At 58.7% G+C, this 19,605-nt stretch overlaps 2 protein-coding genes across 11 annotated transcripts in view; one reads left to right on the plus strand and one right to left on the minus strand.

The window, feature by feature from the left end:
* The first annotated feature begins 483 nt into the window (after positions 1 to 483).
* KCNC3 (potassium voltage-gated channel subfamily C member 3) lies at positions 484 to 12,265 on the plus strand. 5 transcript variants are annotated; one of them, XM_045531076.1, is made up of 5 exons: positions 484 to 1,368; positions 5,394 to 6,501; positions 7,724 to 7,915; positions 11,081 to 11,140; positions 12,129 to 12,191. In XM_045531076.1, exons 1-4 carry the CDS (start codon positions 484 to 486, stop codon positions 11,095 to 11,097), a joined length of 2,202 nt encoding a protein of 733 aa, XP_045387032.1. In that variant the 3' UTR covers positions 11,098 to 11,140; positions 12,129 to 12,191. The 5 variants fall into 5 exon arrangements, with proteins under 5 accessions (XP_045387032.1, XP_045387029.1, XP_045387030.1 ...); XM_045531073.1 differs by lacking the exon at positions 12,129 to 12,191 and adding an exon at positions 8,152 to 8,278 and having other exon boundaries at positions 11,081 to 11,655; XM_045531074.1 differs by lacking the exon at positions 12,129 to 12,191 and adding an exon at positions 8,182 to 8,278 and having other exon boundaries at positions 11,081 to 11,655.
* A 3,807-nt stretch (positions 12,266 to 16,072) lies between these two features.
* The window catches only part of MYH14 (myosin heavy chain 14), a 78,038-nt gene continuing 74,505 nt past the window's right edge, over positions 16,073 to 19,605 (minus strand). For all 6 annotated transcript variants that reach the window (XM_045531080.1, XM_045531081.1, XM_045531084.1 and 3 more), the window contains 3 exons: positions 19,238 to 19,346; positions 17,442 to 17,614; positions 16,073 to 16,961 (listed from right to left, as the gene is read on the minus strand). In XM_045531080.1, coding sequence (XP_045387036.1) covers positions 16,808 to 16,961; positions 17,442 to 17,614; positions 19,238 to 19,346 — 436 coding nt within the window. In that variant the 3' untranslated portion in view covers positions 16,073 to 16,807. The remainder of the gene's footprint in view (positions 16,962 to 17,441; positions 17,615 to 19,237; positions 19,347 to 19,605) is intronic.

The raw sequence follows: 19,605 nt of genomic DNA on the forward strand, positions 1-19,605 counted from the left end.
GGGCCTGCCGGTGTTTTAGGTGCGGGCGTTTGATCTCCCTCCTTTCCTCCCTCCTCAGTCCAATCAGCACTGCCTTTCGCATTGTGACCCTGCCCCTCCAGGCCGGTCAGGCTCCTTTAAATAGCTTGGACTTGTTCCCCCCCCCACCCTCTGTCCCACCCGTCCCTTTTTTCAGTCCAATCAGGTCTCTCTCTCACATCTAGCCCCGCCTTCTCCACGCTCCCTGTGCTGCCGAACACAGTTTAGCGGCCGTCACCGCCCCCTTTGACGCTCCACCCCACCCCCATCGGTGGCCCCGCCTCCTCTAACTGGGCAGCTTTAGGATCCCCACCCCTCACACCTCCCTCAGGCCAATCAGTTCGGTTTGTCCTCCCCGAGGCCACGCCCTCTCCACAAAGCTCCTCCTCCCACCCAATCACGTCAGCCTCTCCTCCTGCGACCCGCCCCTAGAGGCCCCGCCCCTCCAGCCCCGCCCCCCATCCAATGCTGAGCTCAGTCTGCGTCTCGTCCTTCCGCGGGCGCCAGGGGGCCAGCAAGCAGCAGCCGGCGCCACCGACGCAGCCGCCCGAGTCCCCGCCGCCGCTGCCCCCGCCGCTGCCACCGGCGCCGCTGCAGCAGCAGCAGCCTGCGCAGCCCGGCCCCGCCGCGTCCCCGGCGGGCCCCCAGGCAACCCGCGGGCCCGGGGGCCAGCGCGCCGAGCCATGCCCCGGGCTGCCGGCGGCGGCCATGGGGCGGCACGGCGGCGGCGGTGGCGACAGCGGCAAGATCGTGATCAACGTGGGCGGCGTGCGCCATGAGACGTACCGCTCGACGCTGCGTACCCTGCCGGGGACGCGGCTGGCAGGCCTGACGGAGCCCGAGGCGGCGGCGCGCTTCGACTACGACCCGGGCGCCGACGAGTTCTTCTTCGACCGGCACCCGGGAGTCTTCGCCTACGTCCTCAACTACTACCGCACCGGCAAGCTGCACTGCCCGGCCGACGTGTGCGGGCCTCTCTTCGAGGAGGAGCTCGGCTTCTGGGGCATCGACGAGACCGACGTGGAGGCCTGCTGCTGGATGACCTACCGGCAGCACCGAGACGCCGAGGAGGCGCTCGACTCCTTCGAGGCACCCGACCCCGCGGGCGCCGCCAACGCCGCCAACGCCGCGGGCGCCCACGACGGAGGCCTGGACGATGAGGCGGGTGCGGGCGGCGGCGGCCTGGACGGTGCGGGCGGCGAGCTCAAGCGCCTCTGCTTCCAGGACGCTGGCGGCGGCGCCGGAGGACCGCCGGGGGGCGCGGGCGGCGCAGGCGGCACTTGGTGGCGCCGCTGGCAGCCCCGCGTGTGGGCGCTCTTCGAGGACCCCTACTCGTCACGGGCCGCCAGGGTGAGCGCACTCTCAGAGTCCCCATCCACCCCACTCCCGCTTCTCCGGGTGCCCCCAGATTCTCAGGAGCGCCCCAGCCTCCTCGCGGCCCTTAGCATCTCGCAGCCCGTCCCAACCTCTCCTGTTCTCTCCAGGCCTCCTAGTGTCTTAGAAGCCTCTTCCCCTTGTCTTGAGTCCTCTGTACCCCTCTTAACACACCCCCTCTCTCGGCCATCCCTCAGATCCTCCAGAGACGTATCTCCAACCTTCAGACTCTCCCAGATCCCCCCCCCCGCGTCTTCAGGCCACCCTAGACCCTTAGAAACTTCCTCTCCACCGTGAATTTCCTTGGCTCCTCTGAACACCCTCAACCTTGCTTTCCCCCGACCCCTCACAGACCTCCCTGGTGGTGAGGCTACTGAGCCCCTCCAAACATCTTCTCACCACTCTTGGCCGCCCTCCAGCCCTCATTGTCTTGGACCAGCCCTAGTCCCTCAGAAGACATCCCTTCCCAACCCTCAGTGACCTAAGCCCCGTGAACACTGTCCCTCCACTTTCCCACCTGCCCCCTCCAGGCTCTCTGCAGCCCCCTCTTCAGCTCTCAGTCTCTCCCAACACCCCGCTGATTCTCTTTGGCTCCTCTCCCAAAAGACCTCTCTCTCTCCAAGTTTGAACCTTCCTGGATATTTTTTACCCCCCGCCCCACCTCTTCTGTTCTCAGAGTCTCAGAAGACTCCCCCATCCCAACCTGGGAACCTCCTGGACCCCTCTGAACCTACAAAGCACTTACTCTAGCCAGGACACTTCCCCGTTCCCCTCACTGAAACACTGAGTCTTGGGGCACCTTCCCCCCCAACCTCCTAGCGCCCTCTGGGCTCATTCTTTTCTGGCCTCCTCCGCATCAACTCCCATCCCAAGGACTTTCCCCATAAAGCTCCAGACTTCCCCCAAGGCTTTTGCACTCCTCAGTGTCTCCAGAAGCCCCGGGAGTCCCCACGGTATGCCTTTCCTCTGCAGAGTCCCCATGTGTCCCCCAGAACTGCTCTTCCTCATCCACAGACTCTTGCAGATTTTCCCTTCCATGGTTTAAACTGCACAGCCCACTCTATCTCCGGGCTCCCCTCTCCAAAACCCCCTGTCCCCTTTGTTATTCTGTTAAGTGACTTTTTCTCCTGCTCCAGAACTTTATCTAACCTCAAACCTTGGACCCCTCCCCTCCTCAAGTCATCAGCCCCAAAACTTTCATCTCAAAATAGCTTTCATTTCTTTCTACCCTGCCTTGGGATCTTTCCACCTGCCCCGCCCCCTTGCCCCTGCCCTGCCATCTCCCTTTCTCAAGCCCTCCTGGTCCAAAGCCCAGGACTGGGCCCCTCACTCTCTCTTCTACCAGAGTGAACCAAAGAGCCCACACCCCAGCCTTGTCTTTCCTCCAGCCTTATCTCCCTCAAAATTCCAGATATCTCCCAAAGCTCTCTCCATCTTTCCCAGAAAACTTTCCTCAAGCCTCTGTAACTTACCAGGCTAAATGGCTACCCTCCCCCCTCGTTCTTCCCTGAGCCTCTTCCTCCTACTAACTTCCTCCCTGTCCCACAGACCCCGAGGCAGAAAGTGGGAAAAAAGAGGGGGGCAGTTCAAAATGGGGGAAATTGGAAGGAGGGGAGAAGAAGAAGGATCCCAAGGCACCCTTCTAAGCTCCTGGCGACCCAAACACCCGGAGGAGCAGGTCCCAGCCCCCTCCCCCCACCGTGCCGCGTCCTGAGCTGGGAAGGACGAGGAGCCGCAGTGCCGCATTCGCCGGGGGAGGGAACGAGGGGGAGGGGGGCCGGAGACACCGCATAAAGTTTGGTCCCTGGGAAGCGCTGAGTTGACAAGATTTGGGGTTGAGTGGGGGGAGGTGGGGAATAGGAGGTGCAGAAGGGACATGGCCCTAGATGCCCCCTCAGGCCTCTGAGCGGCTCCATCCCTCGGCTGCCTGCGGTGCCCTTCCCTCCTCTGACCCCACTGAAGGGTGCTGAGGTGAGGGGGAGGATGAAGGTAGAGTCTTCCTGGGATGTTCAGGCTAGGGGTCCGGGACAGCTACGGGGGTCATTCATTTACTCCGCAAATGTTTTTGAGTGTCCACGGTGTGCCAAGCACCTTCCAGCCTCCAAGTGATATTGCTTGGGAGAGTTGGGAGCTGAGGCGAATCCTCCTACTCCTTCTGCTTTTGAGCCACCCTGGGGCAAAGGGTTAAACCAGCCCGACGCGGTCCAGCCTCTGCACCTGCGCACTGCGGCGGGTGCCCACCTTCCCTTTTGCCCTGGGAGGGAAGGAGTTAATTAAGCTCCTGGCCCGTGGCCTCCCACCGGGAAGCAGCAGCACTGCGGCTGCGCGCTGCCTGCTTGGCTCCGGCCCGAAGGAGTTAAGACGGTTCCCAGCCGGTGCGGCTGCGCACTGCGGCGGGGGAGCTGTCCGCGGTGCTGGCCGCCGTGTGCCCCGCCCCCCGGCCCAGCCGGCCCGCCCCCACTGCGGTGCCGCAGCCTGCTCCGCGCGCCCAGCTCGGAGGGGGCGGGGAAGCACCGGGCATGCGCTCTGCGGAGGCCTCTGGCCTCTTAAACCACTGCAGAGAAACGAAGAGAGGGGTACAGAGAGGGCCAGCGCTGATCCCCTGCTCCCCCCAAGGTCCAGGACCCTCTGTGGCCCCGACACTGCCTCGCCCCCACTCTGCACTTCAGATTAAAGTCAAGGCCAGAGCCCCCCTCCCACCCCCGTGGAGGAAGGTAGATGCAAAGGGACAGTGCTGGCCCTTGGCCCACTCCAAGGCCCGGGGTCCTCTCTGAGGCCCAACACTGGCCTTCCTCCTGCGCTACCCGTCTGATTAAAGCCCCCTCTTTGGGACTTGAGGATGCATGGAAAAAAAGCCCTGTCTTTACTCCAACACTTATCTTCCTAGATCAAGCCCACTGTCCCCTCCAGGGGCCTGACCCATTCCTCTCCTTCTCCAGACCTTGACCCTGCTCCTCCTCTTCAAGGCTCTCATCAAAACCCACGCCACTGTGCAGCAGGACTCTTGTCCTCCCCCTACCCTGAAATGGCCCCCGAACCTCCCTCCCAATTCTCTGCACCTCGGAAAAATGATGCCCCCCACCTCTCTTTGGCCCGGGCACTGCCCTCTCCCACACTGACTCTCCCTTACTCTCCAGAGCCTTAAAGCCTGCCCCCTTCTCCTTCTCTAGCCTCTTCCCTTTTTGCAGCCTTAACCCTTTAACCCCCCCCCCTTTAGAGGCCTGACCCCCCCACCCCTCTGTGGTTCCACTCCTTCCCTGTCCTGTCTGGGGGAGGCCTCAACCTTGCCCCCCACTGACTGATGCTCCCGTACCCTAATAACAGCTCAGACCTGCTTACTGTGTTCTAGGCACTGGGCCAAGCACTGTTTTTGGAGTGAAGCCCTTTGTACGCTCATGTAGTTCAATCCTCACAACACTCTCGTAAAAATATGAGGTTCAGAAAGCTCAATCTCCTTGCCCAAGTTTGGCAGGTTAAAAGCCAGATTCAAACCCAGACTTTCTGACTCTTAAGCACCTCTCGATTCTGCCTCCCCACCCACCCTCTCCCCTTCCCCCAGCTCCAAGCTGAGCCCCAAAGCTCCTGAGAAAGAGGGTGTGTGACCTTAGGGCCCCTGGCCCTCGTCCCATAGCAGAACCCTAGGACCCTGCCAGGGAACCCTGAGATAGGACACAGGGAACAGGAGGGTTGGGGGAGGTGGTCCAGGAGCCAGTGAGGGGCCAGGAATGCTGTTGCCAAGGAAAAAGCTGCCCATCTGCTGCGTCTGCTGGGGCCAGCTCCTCTCCCACTGCTTCTGTTCCTTTCTGTCCCCTTTTGTTAGCTTTAAAGGGGAGAACAGGATGCTGGAAGGGAAGGAGCCAGAGGGTTGGGACACCTGGATTCCACCTGGGGCTTGAGCCTAGGAAGCTGGGGAGGGGGACACTTGAATGGTTTTCTGGAGATTCTGGTCGACCCGATGCCTAGGTCACCTCTCCCCCTCTCTCTCCTGCCCCACCCCACAGTATGTGGCCTTCGCCTCGCTTTTCTTCATCCTCATCTCCATCACCACCTTCTGCCTGGAGACCCATGAGGGCTTCATCCACATCAGCAACAAGACGGTGACCCAGGCCTCTCCGATCCCCGGGGCTCCCCCGGAGAACATCACCAATGTGGAAGTGGAGACGGAGCCCTTCCTGACCTACGTGGAGGGCGTGTGCGTGGTCTGGTTCACCTTTGAGTTCCTCATGCGCATCACCTTCTGCCCGGACAAGGTGGAGTTTCTCAAGAGCAGCCTCAACATCATCGACTGTGTCGCCATCCTGCCCTTCTACCTGGAGGTGGGCCTCTCGGGGCTCAGCTCCAAGGCCGCCAAAGACGTGCTGGGCTTCCTCCGGGTTGTGCGCTTCGTCCGCATCCTGCGCATCTTCAAGCTGACCCGGCACTTTGTGGGGCTGCGTGTGCTGGGCCACACGCTCCGCGCCAGCACCAACGAGTTCCTGCTGCTCATCATCTTCCTGGCCCTGGGGGTGCTTATCTTTGCCACCATGATCTACTACGCTGAGCGCATTGGCGCCGACCCCGATGACATCCTGGGCTCCAACCACACCTACTTCAAGAACATCCCCATTGGCTTCTGGTGGGCTGTGGTCACCATGACGACCCTGGGCTATGGAGACATGTACCCCAAGACGTGGTCAGGGATGCTGGTCGGGGCGCTGTGTGCTCTGGCGGGGGTGCTCACCATCGCCATGCCTGTGCCCGTCATTGTCAACAACTTTGGCATGTACTATTCGCTGGCCATGGCCAAGCAGAAGCTGCCCAAGAAGAAGAACAAACACATCCCCCGGCCCCCGCAGCCTGGCTCGCCCAACTACTGCAAGCCCGACCCACCCCCACCACCTCCACCCCACCCTCACCACGGCAGCGGTGGCATCAGCCCACCGCCACCCATCACGCCGCCCTCCATGGGGGTGACTGTGGCCGGGGCCTACCCCCCGGGGCCCCACACGCACCCCGGGCTGCTCAGGGGGGGAGCGGGGGGGCTGGGGATCATGGGGCTGCCTCCTCTGCCGGCCCCTGGCGAGCCTTGCCCGTTGGCTCAGGAGGAGGTGATTGAGATCAACCGGGCAGGTGAGGCTGGGCGTGAGGGTGGGGGCGGGGGGCACAGGTGGGGGGCACAGGTGGAGGCCTGCGGGAGGACCGGGAGGAAGCTGCCGAGGTTCCGAGACCGGGCGGTCAGCAGCAGAGAGGGGGAAGAGAAGAAAGGAGCAGCCAGAGCTCAGGCCACGGAGGAGGCAGGGACAGACATAGATTTGGTGTGAAAGAGTCTCAGGAGAAACGGACTTGCAACCTAGGTGTTCAGAGGGGCCATCGAGGCAGAGAGCGGCTGAGAGTTCAGGTTTTAACAACAGTGAGACCAAGAAGGGAAGACAGGCTTCAAAACTAAGATTTAGAGGCCAGGGCGACAGGAGGATGACTTGGAAACAAGGCCCCGTGGGCTTTGCTGGGGGCAGCCTGAGAGGGCCTGGGAGAGAGGTGTGTGGAGCTGTTGCTAAGAGGAAGAGATGGAGCAGGGGGGAGGTGGGGGGGAGAAAGTTGACTGCCTGTGTGTGTGTGTGTGTGTGTCCCTCCCGGGGGAGTCTGTGCCTCGGAGGCAGCGATGGGTGTCTGGAGGGAGGGCAAGGCTGCTGGGCCCCACCCCCAAGCCTTAAGTAGGTCGAGAAAGGAAGCGGGGCCGCCTGGCCCCCATCTTGCTCCCTCAGCCACTGACCCAGTTTCACACCAATTAAAAATAGCTCGAGCCAAAGCCTAGGGGACCCCCACTGCCCCCCCATCTATCACCTTCCCAGCCCTTCCCCAGTGCCCTTTCCAGCACCCAGTACTTGTCCCCAAACAGCCACTTCCCAGCCTTCTGCGTCCTCTCCAACCTGCTTCTCATCGGCCCCAGCCAAGCCCACCACAGTTCACTTCAGCCAACCACCACCACCCGGCACCCAGCTCGCTGCCCCCAGCCATCCTTCCAGACACCCCTCACCCACCCAGCCACCTGGCCTGCCACTTCCTAGCACTTCACACCCTCCCTCAACCAGCCACTCCAACTCTCACCCTGCCCACCCTTCCCTACACAATGCCCTGCCCCCATGTTCAACCCTCCACACACTCCGGCCACACCCTCTTGATATCCCACTCTCAACCCTGCCCTTCCCAACACCTTGGCCTTGAATCTGCACTTTAGCATCCAACATCCTCCTCCAACTCTTCCAGCACCCACTCAGACCTTCATGCCCTGGCCACGAGTTCCCCACACCTCACTCTCTCCTTTGTGTCTCTGTCTGATCCCCTTGGGATGCAGATCCCCGCCCCAATGGGGATCCAGCGGCAGCTGCTCTCGCCCATGAGGACTGCCCAGCCATCGACCAGCCCGCCATGTCCCCGGAGGACAAGAGTCCCATCACTCCCGGAAGCCGGGGCCGCTACAGCCGGGACCGGGCCTGCTTCCTCCTCACCGACTATGCCCCTTCCCCTGATGGCTCCATCAGAAAAGGTGAGGCCCATCCGCTGGCCCCCGGGACCCTCCCTCTCTCCCCGGTCCAGGGGAGGGAGGGGAGGGTGATGGGGGCGGAGGCTCTGGACTTCCCTTCTCTCCTCCCTTGTCCCAAACTGCCTCTCTCCCAGATATATCCCCTCACCTGCCCCAAGTTTCCTTACCACTGACCCTTCACCTGTCTTTATTCCATGTCCATTTCCCCCCTCCCCTTTGGCCTCTTCCCCAACCCCCAGCCACCGGTGCTCCCCCACTGCTCCCCCTAGACTGGCGTAAGCCAGGCCCCCCAAGCTTCTTGCCCGATCTCAACGCCAACGCTGCGGCCTGGATATCCCCCTAATGGACGAACCCCCTCCCCCCGGGGTAAGTAGCCCCCACCCTCTGATCCCCCTGACTCCCCCCCCCTCCTGACTAACCCCTCTGAGAACATGCATCCCCCACTGACCGAGGCTCCCGCCCCCTCACTAAACAGTTCATCCACTTAACCCCAGCACCTGACACTGACCCCACACCCAGGACACACCCTGCCCCCTGCTAACCCCCAGCACTAACCCCAACCCTGCCTCCCACGCCTCGCCCTGACCTCCACCCTGCCCTCACGACGGAGGCCCATCCTCCCCCATCAACATCTCCTTCTCTGCACACCGCTCCCCCTTGGATTTTTTTATTTAATCAGGGAAACAGGGTGCACACCCAGGACGCTTTTCTGGGTGCAGGATGGGGTGAGAAAGGCTCAGCTGCCTGCCCACTCCCCTGCGAGCACTCAGCACCCACGTGCCCCGGGTGCTGGGCACAGGGAGCTCAGCCGTGAACAAAATCCACCCCCTCCAGGAGCTTCCAGTCTGGACGGGGAGGCAGACACAGACCTAGAAAGTCACTGTTGAGGTGACACATGCTAAAAGGGAGGCAGCATAGGCAGCACAGTAGAGGAACGCACAAAGCTCCCCAGGGCGGGAGAGGGCACAGGGACTCCGGATGGCTAGGCTGAGACTTACAGCACCGCAGGGTTCTGCCAGCAGCCGCAGTGATCCCAGTAGTAGAGACTAGAGGGAACCACACTAACAGCCTGGGAGCCATGTCCTAGGGGGAGAGGGACTAGGAGGTAGAGTTGTGGCAGGGAAGCAGCGGGCAGGCTGGGGGCTGGGACCTTGTCCAGGAGCCTGGGGCAGGGCAGCTCTGGGGCCACCCAGAAGGAGAGTCTGGAGGCCAGGAGGCAGGAGTGATGGCTGTGCCATGAGGTGAGGGGGACAGGAAGACACCACCAAGCACTTACCACATGCTAGATATTTTATTTAACATACGTTGTTTTGTCCTGTTAATAACAACCCTAGCCAACCCCTAGCTCCTTTCCTTCATGTATTCAGTCATTCATTCGTTCAGCAACTAATCTAATCGTTAGGAGCACAGTTCCAGGCACTGGAGCTTTGCCGTGAACAAAGCAAGCATCTGCCATCACAGCTTCCAGTCTCCCATCCAAGTACTAACCAGGCCGACCCTGCTTAGCTTCTGAGCTCAGATGAGATCGGGAGCATTCAGGGCGGCATGGCTGTAGACAGCCATTCAAATCTAGGTTGTGAAACTATACGGCCTGAGGGCCAAATCTTTCAGCCAACTTTTTGTAAATAAAGCTGTATTGAAACACAGCCAATGTTAGGCTACCACAGCTGAGTGGAATAATTGTGACAGAGACTGTATGGCCCCCGTAGCCAAAAAGACTTACTACCTGCCAACCTCTGATTGGAGGAAGCAGAAAAGAATTAAGAAAAAGAGAAAAGCACAAGCTAATTACTCTGGCCATGTCCGTTAAGGACGTCTGCAGAGGATTTCTTTGAGCGGGTGACACGAAACCTGAAGGATGCAAAGGGCCAGCCAGGCGGAAGGAACAGCAAGTGGGACGGGCCCTGAGGCTCTGGATGAGATGAGCCTGGCTTGTTAAGGAACAGCAGGGAGGGCAGTGTGGCTGCAGCCAAGTAGCAGAGGGGAGAAGGGTGTGGGAGGAGGCTGGGGAGAAAGCTCACGATGGGTGTTGTGGTCATGGTGCGGAGGCTGGATTTGATCTTAGATGTGATGGGAGCCACCTGAAGGTATTTGATCCCTCTCTTACTCCACAAACTTGTGGACTCTTCCTTAGAAATACAGACACATCCTAGAGGATCTTTGTCCACAGCCTAAGGAGATGGCATAGGGAAGTCTGGGGAGCCTCCGGGACGGCCTTGGCTAAACCCTCACATTTCACAGCAGTTCAGGGAGGGCCATGACCAACCACCCCAGGCCACAGAGCAGATGGGACAAGAACCAGGTTTCCAGGCTCGCAGTCCAGAGGGGACTGTCTGGCTCCTCTGGTTCCATCCTTCCACCTCTCCTTTTTGCAACCCCCCATCATCGTCCATTTTCATCTCATTCCTACCCCCTCCCCGCTCCCGTCTAACCCGTCCTGCTTGCACCCAGTCCTTTACCCCCTTTTGTTTCCCACCCCCAGGTCTGAAGGGCCCCCGTGGAATTAATGGGGAGGGGGTCTGGGGAAGATTTGGGAATTTGGGTGAGGGAGGATTGGGGTGGGGGTGGTTGGGTGGGGGAGGTCCCTGCTTCTCTTGCCTATGATGCCAAAATCCATTCATTGAACTCAAATCATGGCTGGAGCTGATGGGGCTGACTGAATCTGCCTCCCATGCCCGATGCCCGGGCTCCTCCTCCCCTGCCCCACGCCCCTCTTCCTATCCTGCCCCAAGACCCTCTTTCCCCTATCACCCCACCCCTCCTTCCCCCAAGACTCTCTTCCTCCACAACATTCCCTCCCCAGCTGTCCCCCCAAGGACCTTCTCCCAAGATGCTCCCTCTCTCCCAGCCTGCCCCCCACCCCTGCCCCTTTCTCCTACACCTTCCCTCACCAACCACCTAAGCCCAACACGCCCCACCTGGTCCCCACTTCCTCCCATCCTTTGTCCTATCCCCCCTCCCCTGCCCCCTCCCTCCAGCCACCCCGGAAGCTCCTTCCATATTTGATGTCTCAGCTGCCCCCATTTCACTGCTCCCCTCCCGCGGAAAACACCAGAGAGGAGGAAGAGATCCGGGCGTTTCTCCGTCCCCCCAACAGTGAGGCTGTGTTGGGGGGTTCCCCCTGATCCTCCTCCCGTCGCCGTGACTCTTGTGTATTTCTGTCCCCAGCTCTTGTCACCGCCTGAGACCTCGCGAGACCCTCGGTCCCCCCCTGCCCCTTCCCCCCAGGTTAGCAATTGGGAATGGCTGGGAGGGGGTGTCCCCAAGATACTGGGCTTCAAACCCCCCAAGCCCTCTCTCCTGCCGTCAAGGCACCCCTGTCCGGACAGCCCCCTTAGCACTGCATATAAAAGACACAGAACTCCCCCCAGAGGCCGGCAGAGCTCTGAAGCTTTGCGGAAACCACACAAACTGCTCCTGGATCTTGGATCGCATTAGCTATGGGGCACTGTTGGAGACCTCCCGTCACCCAGCAGAAGCCCAAAGCCTTCTTGGACCCTTTAAAGATCCCCCCACCCCACTTAGAACCCTCAGATGACGCCTGCTCTTGGAGTTCTCCGGCTCCCCAAGGGCACAGCCGGCTTTGCTCCTTTCGGCCCCTCACAGACCCACCCCCCTTCCCTCTGCTCCCTACATCCAGGTTAGCCCCCACCCTGGCCCCACCCGGTTCCCCCCAGCCCCCCGCACCGGCTGCTCCCCTACATGCATTCCACCCAGCCCTCCCCATGCCCCTGCCGCCCACCATCTCGCCTCGCTGCCCCCACCTTTTTGCCTCAGATGAGGGGGACCTACGGGGCGGGGGGGGGGGGGGTCGGGAGGGGGTGGGGCCGCGGGGGGGTGGGGCGGGGAGGCTCGGTGGGCACCACCCCGCCTCCTAATCCTGAGTCTCTCCCCCCTCCCCAATGTCTCAACCTTCCTCGTCGATGCTGACTGACTCTTCAATTTGTTCGCTTTCTCTCTCCATCTCCTTGGTCCGCCTCTGTCCCTCTCTGTCTCTTGCCATCTGTTTTTTTGTGTCTCCGTGTCTGTCTTTTCTCCTCTCTGTCTTGCCCACCATCCCTCTCTCTCTCTGTCTCTGTCTCTCTGTCTGGGTATCTCTTGCCCTCTCCTTCCATCTCGTTCTCTGTCTCTTCTCCCTGTCTTGGGGGGGTCTTTCTGTCTGTCGGATCCGCCCCCATCTCCGCTTCCTCCCGGTGTTTCTGCCCTCCCTCCCCAGGTTACGAGAAATCCCGCAGCCTGAGCAGCATCGCGGGCCTGAGCGGGGTGTCCCTGCGCCTCGCGCCCCTTGCCACCCCTCCTGGCTCTCCCCGGGCCACCCGCCGCGCTCCCCCTACCCTGCCCTCCATCCTCTAGCGCTCCCCTCCCCCCTGTGGGGGGACTCGGGGGTGACCAGGAAGAAGGTCAAAGGAGCTGGGGGTGGGGGGTGGGGGAATGGGTTTTTTAAAAAAATCAAAGTCATTAATAATATGCAACCGAGATGATGACGCCAGCAGACACCCCCGGGCCCCTCACCACCCCCAACCTGGGCCCCCAGGATGGAGGGAGAGGGGCCAAAGCCTGTCCCCCCAACTCTTCCCTCCCCCTAAAAAAAGCCTTCTCAGGTCTCCATGAGCCATAGGACACCCCCCTCCCATCAACTCGTGTAAATAAGTCCAAATTATGCCAATTACATCTTGGGGCACCTCCCCCCACACTGCATGCCCCCTATCCTGGACCCCCTACTCCAACTCCACGTCAGCAATAAGCCGCCAGGGGCTGCACGCTCGAGTTTGAGGGAAGGGGTACCTAGGAGGGGGGCTGGCCCCTCAAGAGGGGTCGGGCTGGCCTCCTACTCTTCACCCCAGGAGGGCAACCAACCCATCGTGGGCAGGAAAAACAAAAAAACTTGAAATAACGTAGGGGGAAGGAGGAACAGTTACCCAAGCCCAAAACTGGAGCTGAGCTCAGAGGGTGGGCTGCGGCGTGGGGGTGGGCTGCAGGCCTGCTCCCTCAGCCTGTAGGGGGATCCCGCTGGTGAGTTTCACCCTCTCATCCTCCCCCTTCCCCAGGGATCTGCTCGCCTCTACTCTTGCTGCATGGACTCAGACCTCCCATCCCAGATTTCCTGGGATGATTTGGCCCTAGCACACAAAATCCCCCCACCCCCTCCATTCCCAGGACACGAGACCTGCACCCAGAATTCCCGAAACTGACCCTGGCGCCCCGCCCCCCAAATCCCCACACACTCCTGGGACTTAACCTCTGCACACAGATGCTACCCGCCTCCCCCAGACACCCCCACCAAATTCCCTGGACTGCATCCCAGCACTTCTCAGACCTCCAAGACTTCACCCAGCTCTTCAGCTCAATTTCAGCCTTTGGGATGCTCCAAGTCCTTCCCACAACTCTGACATTTCCTGGACACCCCAAATCCTCAGGCCTGCTCCCCCAGACCCCCCAAATCCCTAACATCAGAGTCATCCACCCGAGGTTCCCCTGAGGCTAGAACTTCCAAAATAGGCTCTACTTGTCTGTAATTCCAGGGAACCCAGGCACCTCCCTTTCTCAAGCCTAACCCTCCCCACACCCCCAAAGCCCCTTCCCTGAGATGGTGCCCAAGACTTACCCTCTTCACGGACACCAGTTTCCCAGAGGGTCATATTGGTACCCCTGGTGGTGTGCTAAAGTTTTAGGCAGTACAAGGACAAACATTTGCTTTAAAAGTTTTGTCTTTAATGTGCACATTTTGCACATAGGCCTGTACCTCCAGGTACTGCTGCTCGGCTAGGACACCGTTTTTATAGGTTAAAAGTGTTTCCATTTAAAGTAGTCCACAAGTGATCCTACAGACCGTGCCCGAGTGGAGAAACGCTGGGATATCAGAAGCCTGGGAAACGACACACACAACCCTGCTGCCACCCCAGCCTTCTCGTCCCCGGCATTCCTCGCCCCGCCGTGCTCGCGGGTGGAAAATCATCTCTCACATCCCATCCTGGCTCAAGGATGCGCTACCTCCCCCAAGCCCAGAGACCACACCGGTCCCAGAATCCTTAGCGGACCCCCCTTTTGGAGCTGGGGGCCCGCGGAATTAGCAACCTCCCTCCCTCTGCTCCCACGGCCTCAGGAATCCCCTACCCCCACCCGAGGGTGGGCGAGGGGCGTCACTGGGCGTGATTCTTGATGCAACGATTCCTATGCAAGGGGCATTTTGAGTCCCCCCATCCTTCCCTCGGACCCTAAGCCCTGGTGAACCAGGGGTGAGGGTGGGGCGGGTTCTGGTGGGGGTGGGGCAAAGGGCTAGGGGCTCCTGACACCAGGGTACGGGGTGGGGACTGATTATATTGCCAAAGGGTTCAACTTCTTTCAAAAGCCCCCAGTTTCCCCTGACCCTCACGAAAGCCGAATGGGGCGGGGGAAAGGGGGTGAGGGTCTTTTCCAAAGGGTACTGACCTCTTCCCAGCGTCTCCCCCCTGCTCGCCAATCCACCACACGTACCCAGCTTTTTAGTTCAGCTTTTGAAAATAACCACAATCATAAACTTCTACAAACATGATTCTCGTCCCTTCTCCCCCTCCCCCAAGTCAACAGTGTGGGATTCGGGGAGGGAGAGAGAGCGAGCTAAAGGGACTATTTCTAAGTCCGGCTCCCCTTTTCCCCCCGGCCGCCAGGGTGCCTGCACCTACACGCATGCGCTGCATGACGCGCCCCCCACACGCATGTCGCACCCCTCCTGCGCTCCGGGAACGCACGGACACGGGGCAGGGGGCGGGGCGATTGGGGAGGAACGAATGGCGGGGGGGGTCTTCCTGAGCTCTGCGGCTCACCCTCCCCAACACACACACACACACATACACACACACACACACACACACACACACACACACACACACAGCAATAAGTTTCTCTCACTCAAATGTGGGCGGGGCGGGCCTGGCCTGGCGAGGGGGGGAGTGGCGAGGGGGCGCTCTCAGGGATGGGGGCGGGGTCCGGAGTCAGTGTGGGGAGGGGAGGTCTGCAAATCGTCCAACTCTGGTGCTAACGGCGGGTCTTCTCAGCCCACCCGCAGGGCAGGGAGGGAGGGGTCGGCAGGCCTCTCCCCCAAGCCTCCCCTACGCCCACCCTGGGTGCATGAACCGCCCAATGCAGAAGCTGCCGCATGTCACCCCCCCCAAAGAAAAAGTGTCATGCCCCTTTCCCACCCACCCTTTCACTCTCCACCAAAATAAAAGTTTCCTTTTCATTTAAAAGCTGCCTCCCATTCGTCTGCTGGGAAGCCATGTTGACTGGAGTTGGGGGTACCCAGAGGGATCGGGACTTCAAGAGTGGGGCTAAAGTAACAAGGGTGTGGACTTTGGTGGTCCAGACATCCCCGTGATCAGGGACACTCTATTTGGGGCAAGTGTCTGCCTCAGTTTCCATGATAGTAAAAGTGCGGATCAACACTCCTAACAAAAGTCTGTGAGGAATGAGTCTGAGGGGTGTGAGCCCCTAGAGGAGGGTGGCTAGTTCCCAGAGGAGGGCTCGACCTTGGTCCCACTGTGCGCTCAGGGGCTGAGGGTCCCACGCTCTGTGTTGCTGACTCAGAAGCCAGACTGCCTGGGCTTAAACTCTGCTTCTACTTCTTAGTAGTTGTGTGTCTTGGACAAGTTGCTCATCCTCTCTGGGCCTCTTGCCACCACTCTAAAAGGATGGGATGGGTGTGATTCAGTAATTCATCAAACATTTACTGAATGCCTACTGTGCACCAGGCACCATTCTGGGTACTGGAGAGCAATGAAATCCCCACCTGTAAGGTTGTGCTGAGGGTTGACACAAATTAGCATGGCACCCAGCACAAATGGTCACTGGTCACTGCTGTCATGTTTTTGCAAAGACTTGGAGAATTGGCTGGAGTGAGGCACCCCTTCTGGCACTCACTCACTGGGGGGCTTGGAGTCAGAGACAACACTGCTCTGAGACTCAGTTTTCTTATCTGTATAATGGAGGGAAAATCTCCATTGGGGTGAGGAGGAAATGAGTTATTTCCCATTAAGCGCCTGGTCCCCAGGAGGTTCCCCCCAGAGAACTGGCACAGCTAGGATGAGAACCCCATCTGCAGTCCCAGCAGGCTGAAGAAGCCCATGGCCATCCCTCCCCCCATCAGAGACCCCCTGCAGGAACACACACAGCCACCGTGAAGGGTCCAGTTGGGGGTTGGAGTTTATTACTGCCAGAGCCCGGAGGCTGGGAGGGTAAGGGAGATTCCTCCAGCCCTCCAGGGAAACCCCAAACCTTGATCACACAAGAGCAACCAGAAGGGAGGGCAGAGCATGGCGTAGGAGGGGAGTGAGAGGGGTCTCCTTGTCCTGCTCCTGCTCCTTGCAAGGGTTCCAGGCTGGTGAAGGCCTGGGGCTCAAGCTTCAGTCACTCAGAAGTTTAGGGGTAGGGACAGAAATGGGGGAAGGAGAGTGGCTACGTGGAGATACAAAAGTGTGAGAGCAAGAATCCTAGAGAGATGCAGAGAAGAAGAAAGACCAAGGGAGGGAGGGAGGGGAGGATGGAGGAGGGGAAGGGTGGAAGAAGCAGAGGAAATGGAGCACTGTCTGAGTAGGGCAGGGAAGCCCATCTTGCTCCTAATATATAAAGATCATTAACAACCGAAGGAAGGATGAGGAGCTGATGGGACCACAGCTCTCCGACTGCACCCAATTTCCCCACATGCAAGAGAGCGCCACTTCTCTGTGTTCAAGGGTCATTGGTTGATGGGAAGTCTCAGGGGCCCAGGGTGGAGTTGATAAATGCCAAAGTGCCAGAGAGTGGCACCATTTCCAAAGTGCAAGAAGCCAGACAGTGGGGTTCCTGGGACATGTGCCCACAGGGGCCAGGGAGGAAGGGACCTGGGTCCTGTCTGTTAGTGTATCTGGAGGCAGGGTGGGGTCACTGGGGCTGGGGTTGTGGGGACCCCTCAGGCTCCGGGGGTGGTGGCCCAGACCCAGGCTCTGCCTCCTCAGTCTCCTCTTCAGATACCACGCCCTCCTCTAGTCGGAAGACCTGCCGCACCGTGCGGGTGGTGAAGGTGAGGGGGCCTCGTCTGTGGGGAGGAGAGACCAGGACACAGAGATGAAGAGAGGGGAGCAGAGAGAGAGAGAGAGAGAGAACAAAATGAGAGGAAGAGAGAGGAACAGAGAGATGAGACCGGGAGAAATGGAGAGAGGAAATGGTGGGACCAGAGAGAGATCAGGGGACAGAGAGAAGGGGGGAGGGATGGGGACAGATATTTAGGGGGACAAAGATGGGGGACAGTGAGACAAAGGGACAGAGAGAGGTAGGGAATGGGCAGAAAGATGGAGGTACAAAATGAGAAAAGGGAGAGCACACAGATGAGACCGAGAAAGAAATGAGGGTGGGAAGAAAGAGAAGTCACCTGAATCTGGCTCTCCGCAATCACAGCTCCTGTTCCCGTGCCCCTATACACCCATGGACCCCATTTCCCCCTCTGGCAAGGCATTCCTGGGGTTTATGGAGTGAGGGTACTGCCCACCCATCAGGCATATGTGTGGGGCAGCCATACCGAAGCCGATTCCTCAGCGTGGTCACCTCGCGGTTCATTGACTCTGCAGACTCTGTGACATCCTCTAGCTCACGCTGCAGCCTCCGGCGGCCAGCCTGAGCCCGGGATGCCTCCTCCTCAGCCTCCTCCAGCTGCCGCTTCAGCTGTTTGACTCGAAGGTTTCCCTTCTCCAGCTTGGCAGGAGCAAGGGCACTGGGTCATATCTCTGAGTACTCTCCTCACCCCTTCCCTCCTCACCAGCCCGCTAATCCTCAGCTCCATCCCCCTCTCCCCTGACTCTCTCTGACCTGTCACCTGCTCTTTGTTCAGGCCTTATCCTTTTCTCCTAAGGCCCTCACACCAGCCGCCACCCTGGCGTCTAATCTCTCCCCTGCAGGCCATCCCCCACATGTCCTCAGAGGGGTCTTTTTATGCTCAGAGCTGACCTTGAACCTCCATGCTCACAACCCTTTCCTAGATCCCCAGTACCACTGGGACAAGGTTCCAGCCCTTGAGCCTGGCATTCCAGGCCCTGCAGGGTCTTATTCTTATCCATTTCTCTTTTTCCCATAAACCCACTGTCCAGACCAACTTCACTAAGATCCTCCCCAGACCCTGCCTCCAGGGAGGGAATACACATGATCTGACCTCATTTATTATCACACCATTCTTCTCTCCAACCATACTGGTCTGCTTTTTGCTCTGAACTCACCAAGCTTATTTCCATACTTAAGGCCTTTGAACTTGCTGTTCCCTCTGCCTGGCTCTTCCTCAATTCAAATTCAGGTCTCAGTTCAAATTTCACCTCCTCAGAGAGGTCTTCCTGACCTCCCAATCTAAAGAAGATCCCCCAGTACTCTGTGTCTTTCTCTTTCTTCATTCTTTTTTGCTTCATGGCCCTTGTCACAGTCTGTAAGTATCTTTATTTATAGATTTACTATGCTTTTTCCTATGCTGAAAATGTGAGTTCCATGGAGGCAGGGACCTCCTCTGTCTCATTCACATCCACATCCCTAATGCCTAGCACAGTTCCTGGCATGTAGTGGGTGCACAATAATTGTTTGTGCAATGAATGGCAAATCAAGAAGCACAGCTGAGCTTTTAAGGGCACTGGGACGTTGTCTAGCCAGACAGACCTGGGATCTGGATCCAGGTTCTATCCACCTACTAACTCTGTGAATTTGATGCAAATCATATTCACTCTTAAAGTTTCAGTTTCCTCACCTGTGAAAAAATGCAAGTGTGTATTTTTTAAAAAGCAGTTGCTTGTGACACAATAACTGCTCAATAAATAATTAAGAACAGACTCTGGGGCTAGAGTGCTGAGGTTTGAACTCTGACCCTACCTCTTACTAGCTAAATAATTTTGAGTAAGTTACTTTACCTTCTTGCACCTCAGTTTCCTCACCTGAATAACAGGGGAAATAATATTACCTACCTCATACCGTTCTGATATGTACTACATGTTATGTCTTTAGCATAGTGCCTAGCATGTAGAAAGCATTCAATAAACATTATCTATTGTTATTTAGTCCTGGTCTAGCTTCTGGGTATGGTTTAATTTCTTCCCTTATCCTGTAAGCCTCAGCTCCCTACCAGGGCCCTTCCTAGATGCCAGAATTTATGGACTGCAAAGTCACTGATTCCAACCCTCTGCTGATGGGCCAAACCCCAGGATGGTATCTGCACTCAGCTGTAGTCCAGCACCTGCAAGTTGCTTCTTGTGTTGAGAGCTCACTGCTTCCAGAGATGGACTGTGCTATTTCTCAGTCAATGTTCCCACTCCTTACTGCTCCTTAATGATGTCAGCTGCTTACCTGGTCCCGGAGCTGGTCGGCCACCCTCCGCTCCTCCTCCACCTGGAGCACCACCTCTTTTAGCCGCTTCTCAGCTCTGCGCACCAGCTTGCCAGAGAGGATGCGCTCTCTGAAGGGAGGGATGAGGAGCCATCTCAGTAGAGGCACTCAACCTGGGGTTCTGTCCCCATAGCCTCCTCCAGTGGGCTGGCCTCTTCCCTCTTTCCTGCCCCTCAACTGGCTCCCACAGTTTCTTGAGCCAGATACTGACACCCAGGCTCCCTTCTCCAGGGAATCTATGTCCTTGACTTGTACTACGATACCTGAGTTTCTAAAAACGTCTCCTGTGATACTGTGATTTAAAATAAATATATACTTGGTCCCATTCA

Source organism: Lemur catta, chromosome 19, assembly GCF_020740605.2.
Source record: "Lemur catta isolate mLemCat1 chromosome 19, mLemCat1.pri, whole genome shotgun sequence".
NCBI classification, from domain to species: domain Eukaryota; kingdom Metazoa; phylum Chordata; class Mammalia; order Primates; family Lemuridae; genus Lemur; species Lemur catta.

Coding starts and splice junctions, on each gene's coding strand:
- KCNC3 (XM_045531078.1), top strand. CDS start 484: ATGCTGAGCTCAGTCTGCGTCTCGTCCTTCCGCGGGCGCCAGGGGGCC. Junction 1,369..5,393: donor ACTCGTCACGGGCCGCCAGG/GTGAGCGCACTC, acceptor CCCACCCCACAG/TATGTGGCCTTCGCCTCGCT. Junction 7,916..12,128: donor TGATGGCTCCATCAGAAAAG/GTGAGGCCCATC, acceptor CTCCCTCCCCAG/GTTACGAGAAATCCCGCAGC.